At 41.3% G+C, this 6000-nt stretch overlaps 1 protein-coding gene across 1 annotated transcript in view; it reads right to left on the bottom strand.

Annotated features, from left to right (window-relative positions):
• Positions 1 to 5371: 5371 nt before the first annotated feature.
• The window catches only part of LOC126456230 (collagenase-like), a 37100-nt gene continuing 36471 nt past the window's right edge, over positions 5372 to 6000 (bottom strand). The window contains exon 6 of the mRNA XM_050091983.1: positions 5372 to 5542. Within this exon, the coding sequence (XP_049947940.1) occupies positions 5372 to 5542 (171 nt within the window). The remainder of the gene's footprint in view (positions 5543 to 6000) is intronic.

The raw sequence follows: 6000 nt of genomic DNA, 5'->3' as shown, positions 1-6000 counted from the left end.
CAAGTTGCTGATGTTTGTCAATAATAACGGGAAGCGCCTCTGAAGTTCAATTTGCATTAAGACTAGGACGGATAGAATCCTAATAACAGTAATAGGTCACCCAGCGAAGAGAAGAGTCCACGGATTGTCTCAAGTTCTTGCAGTCTGATATTAATGCAGTTCCCGATGGTTTCACACTAATGAGTTCTTTTGCACAAAATACTCATATTGGAATGATAAAAGTGTAATTGCTAGAACGCTCAACTACCTTAATAACACCTCATTCTCGACTGAATACGAGTCGGGAAGCGACGTTAATTTGACGTTTCCATCCATCTCCTGACGTCTTGCTGAATGAAGTCTCAAGTGCACGCACAGTTGTGTTGCCTGCCGCATGGATTTTGTGAAGTGTTGTGGCAGCTGGCAGTCATTGCTGAATACAGACATGTGCAAATATCCTCACTGCTTTAGGGGAACTCGTCTTTGTTGCATTTTTTCCATACCGTAATTAGCACAATAACATAACGCTTATTCTGCTGAAAAACTTGATGCCCACAAGTCCTTAAATTAGAATCTCCTAGCAAGAGTAATGCATGAAAGGAAACAGACTGTTGGACAAAAGAATGGACTGCTCCCTGTTTTTGCGTTTCCGATAGCGCCTACGATACGAATCTGGTGTAATATTATGCTCCAGAACCCTAAAGTGTTTATTTTTGTACTTCACACTAAACAAAAGTTATGATACAAGAAGAGGTAATGACTTATACGCTTCTCAGGAACTGTAGGTTTTCGTGTTTATTTTCTCACTTCATACTAAAACAAGGGCGTTAATATGAGAAGAGGAAATGAAATATACGCTTCCAAGACATAATATTTCTCTGTGTGCTATTAATGCATACATGAAAGCCTTGCAGTTAATCTATGTATGTTGGATAAATTTTGATATCACCTCACGTTCCTATGTGAGAAGATTCCTATTTTCTTGGGATACAAATACAGTGGACATTTCATCACTGGTTAATATTCTGATGACTAATGACATGATACCCGTTGCAATTGCTCCATGGTAACTGTGAGTAGAGTCCCACGTTGGTTACTAAAAGAACTCGCAGGCAGTGATATCCGCTCACTGAAGTCAGAGCCAAGGTGATTTCTTTTTGTTTATGGCGAAGGGTCTGCTGCAGTGTCCACGCCCAGCCAACATAAACAAATCGCGGCGGCATTGGGGACTGCTAATCGCTGTACTTGTCGCGAGCCTCGACAACAAGAGCACACTGTCTCTGCTAACGATACTATGGAATTAATACATCTTACTTAACGTAATACACAGGACGTGGGTTGAGTAAAAATTCAGTTTGTAACTTCCCATCGCATTAAAATACTTAACAGTCATATTTGATGCAATATTTATTGTTGGTTGTCTCTCTAACGTTAGTAGTATTGATTCAGATTGTGCGTGAACACGAAAACACACACACACAGTCATTTATTCCAGTGAGGGTGACAACTACTGTGTGTTGAACAACACATGAACCAGTCAATTCCTGATTTGGCGTCGAGTGGATGAGATTTTACAATTACCTTGCATTGCAAGAATTGTAAGGAGGAGACTGAAAGTAAATGGACTTGTATGCCAAAGAGTTGCGGCAAAGAAAAGCTTGACCGATTATCAGATAATTGTCCACATGGGTTTTGTGGACGAGTATACTTTTAGTAACCAACCCACCAACGATCATTACGTAAGATTTCTCGAAGGTGTAGGGGCATTGATTTCATTAAGTCGTCGACAGTGTTGTCTGTTGATTTACTTCCCACCATACGTTTTCTATATTCGTCCAAAGGTCGCTTGCATTTGTAGGTCCACATGGCAATGACCTTGTTACCTCTGCCCACATATTCTCTATCTGGTTGATGTTCGGTGATCGTGGAACAAACGGCAACAGCTTTCACTCTTGGCCCTGAAACCAATCTCGCACTGCTCTGCTATGATGGATGGGGCTCTGCTCCTGTCAATAAACTGTTATCTCGTTAGTTCATATATTTATATTTAAATAACGTGTTTGCAATAAGCACATTGGATTATTATATTCCACTGTGTTTAAGAATTCAGGCCCTGTCATACATAAATGATCTACATTCAACAATCCGATTAAGAATGTGGTTTACCCAGCCTATCATATGATGAGAGTAGTAGTCGGATATCCTCATTAAGACTGATCGGCCCACCAACAACCGACTTATGACTATGCTCATTCAGAACCCCAGTAAAAAATATACACTCATCAATGCACGTGCCCCCACCAACATCGAAAATAAGAAAAGCACCGAAAATGTCGAATAATTCTTTAACACACTCGAAAATACTATGAGCAAAATTCACCAAGATGACGTGAAATTACTAATGGGAGACTTCAACTCTCTATTTGGGACAGAAAAAACCTGTAGAAAATCATTGGTACAAATTCAACACACCGAAACGCTTAGACCAACGGCACACGTCTGACTGACATTTGCCAACAATTCAACCTCAAAAGGATGTCTTCCCACTTTAGGAAAAAACAAGTTCCCAGATAACATGCTTGGCTATCAGGTGCAAGCTGCTTTCTTCGCCTTTCGAGACTCGCTAAAAGCCAGATTTTTAATTGTTTTGTAGCAGGCAGATACAAACTCGATAAGGGAATCGTAAGACAACGCTCGAGCAAAATTCGTCTTGCTACTTTCAGTAACCTTTAGTGTCAGAGCGAAAACCTTACGGTACTGCCAATTTCATAATGCGACTTTTGTTTTCTGCCGACATATTTTTTGTTGTTGCGAATACATTTCATAATACTTGCGAATGATACAGGAAGTGAAGTAAATACAGATCTTTTCGAAGTCAAAAGTCGGTTACATCTTACTAATTCGTGTTAAAATAGGCTCTATCGTCTTACAGACACTTAATGCTTCGCTACAGTCTGGAACCGCGCGACCACTACGGTTGCAGGTTCGCATCCTGCCTCGGGCAGGAATGTGTGTGTGATGTCCTTAGGTTGGTTAAGTTTAACTAGTTCTAAGTTCTAGGGGAGTAATGACTCCAGAAGTTAAGTCTCATAGTGCTCCGAGCCATTTGAACCATTTTTGAACTTATTGCTTTATTAAGATAGACTGCCGTCGTGATGTTTCTGTAGTAAGCTGAATTTTATTTGAATTAGTGCAGTGAATACTTTAATTGCATTTTCCAGTAGTTTACTAAACCCAACAGTAATCATCAAAGAGATATTAATCAGCAGCAGAATTTTCTTACACGATATCTAAAACAATCTGAAACCCACTGGTTCTAACGATGTCACTACACCAGTGTAGTTTTCGTCTAGAAATGAGTTGCCTTGACGGTTGATCGATCAAGAGCGGAAAACGTAAAATTTTACGAATATATGTCGAGAGGGACAAGTGCTTGAGAGAGGACTTTCCTATCAATACAAGTGCCTGAGAGACGACTTTCTTTTCAATCTCCTGGATAGTTTTGTTTCTCAGATCAACAGAGTGCATTATCATGCAGTAGCACAGGTGATGTAGTTTTATTGCTCGATTTTCTTACACTGCGACCGAAAGGTGTCTCAGTTGTTGGCAACAAATTCCAGCTGTGTTGCACACACCCCTTGGGGCAGAATTCGTAGCCCAAAACACACTTTTGGAGCTATCAGATTAAAATATTATGTTCACCCTACTGTTTGCTCGAGTTTACGTCTTTTGGTGGGGCTCAGCCTTTCATTTCTTCTTAGGAAGTTAACGATAAAGGCATCATAACACGTCACCAATAACAGTACTGCATAGGAATGCTCAATGAGCGACCTGATGACGTTCAAGAATAGTCACTCCATGATTTTTGTTGTTTCGAATTAGAGCATGCAGTACTCCTACGCCAGATTTCTGAACTTTGCCTGTTGAATGCAAATGTCGCATGATGGTAAAATGGTAATCTATCACATATATCAGTAGTCGAGACGTCCTTAATGTGGAAAATGATTAATGCCCGAACGATCTTTGTTGAAAGAAGAATATCTTTTTCTGGCGTATTTTTCCCAAAAGCACTCGCTCCACACACATTTCAAATCTTTCTAGTTGCCTCCTCTGCATTCAGTCCTCTGTTATACCAAAAGTAAACGTTGTGTTGCAGATGTTACGCCTTTTTCCACTTGCGACTCAGTTTTACAATGCTTAACCGTAGTTCATGATTTTCAAGTATGCAAAATTCAATGCTTAACTGCAAGATGATAACTAGAACTTCAAATTCGAAAATGACAGTTGATACATACACTGACAGCGTCGCGCCGCGTTCACATGGGCGGCGTCGGATTTCAGGCGCCGGGTGGTGTCTGGCCGGTGGCCGGTAGCCGCTGCAGTGCGAGGAAACGTTCGAGCGTTAGTTATGATCGAGACGCAGCCACGAGCTGTCCTGCGGAATTGTTTCTGGAATACTTGTTATTGCTGGTGGGTAGAATGTCAAGCGAATTATCTTCGATGTTCAATCAGACTCATAACTTTAGACGAGGGCCGAAAAGTGTTAAAAAAAATACAGTTGGACGCGAACAGGCGACCATAAGTTTAGAATGCACGACGATTACCACTAGAGCACGGGCTCACACAATCCGAGAACATCTTTGAAGTAGACAACACTTCCTCCTAACACTTCCGCATCTTACAGTGTTGCCAGATTGTGCAGATGGCCGGACTTAGAGAGTTGTCAGAGGCGATCAGTTTTACTGGCCACCGTAAGTGGACGACTCGGATTTAGTCTCTGTGGCGGCCGGCCGGCGGTCAGTTTTTATGACATAACTGTTGCACTACATTGAGCCATTTTTTCGTTGAATCGATATGCACGTCATTAGGAAAACCAGCAAAGACTCATTCGAGTTCCTACTGTCTGCTTCAAAAATTATTTGTTTATTTACTCTCAAAAACAGTCTTGATCACAATTTATTTATTACGGAGCCCGGTTTCGACCACTACTGTGGTCATCTTTAAACCAATGAGTAAGAATCTCCTTCTGCTGGAGAATCACTACTATTTATTGATAATGACGAATTCGGTAACGGATTTTCTGTTTGTCATTTCCTGTCGTTTCAACACCACAGTGCTACCTCGTTATGTGCCGTTTCTGTGTATGTGTTGTGCATAGGAATGAGATTATTGAATTCGATAAGGAATTTTCAAATATAATGTGTCTAATGGGCACATTGAAAGAGAATTGCATTGCAAAACTGATACCATGATGTAATGGATGTACGTCTGAAGGTGCACGAAATCAGTAAATACGACATTACATTTACTGAATTATTTATTTCGAACACTGTGTTGTTTACAATTTCTGTTCTTGAGGAAGCTGGAACAGCCGGTCGCTAGAGTGGTGCCCTTACGAGATGCTGACGCCGGCGGTGCTGGAGATCCAGTCGAGGAAGGAGATGACCCTGGCATAGCCGGACGGAGCGCCGCTCGAGCAACCAGCGTCCGACACGAAGCTGACGACGCCGATCAGGGTGAAGCTGTCCGTCGAGCCGATCACCATGGGGCCGCCGCTGTCACCCTGCAACGTGACCACATCTTGTAATCTCTGACTGGTGTAGGCCAGAACACGTAGTCCCAAACATGACAGTGTAGCGCTAAACTTCTAAAATAGTGCCGCTATAAGTCCTTTAAATCGCTGTCCTGGAATGCTACTGTCAGTTTGGCGAATCTACAGTTATGGCGAGTTAAGTTTAATCCGGGATAGCCCACGCTTTATATATCATTTTTGTTTTCTCGCCGATGACATACTAAATAGCTTTATACTTAAATTGATTCACATTGTCTGAAACTGATTGAGGTCAGCGAATGCATTATAAGTTTACAAAATAATTTATACTGCTTCAGTTACTTCAGTACATGCAAAGCCTTTTATATAAGCCAAACTTGAGAGACTTCTTAAAAATCGTACAATGAAGACAAAAAGCCTTCAACATAAACATTTATGCAAAATTAGCAACAGGTACCCACATTAAGGAC

This window comes from Schistocerca serialis, chromosome 2, assembly GCF_023864345.2.
Source record: "Schistocerca serialis cubense isolate TAMUIC-IGC-003099 chromosome 2, iqSchSeri2.2, whole genome shotgun sequence".
NCBI classification, from domain to species: domain Eukaryota; kingdom Metazoa; phylum Arthropoda; class Insecta; order Orthoptera; family Acrididae; genus Schistocerca; species Schistocerca serialis.
This window is presented reverse-complemented; position numbering and strand designations above follow the sequence as displayed.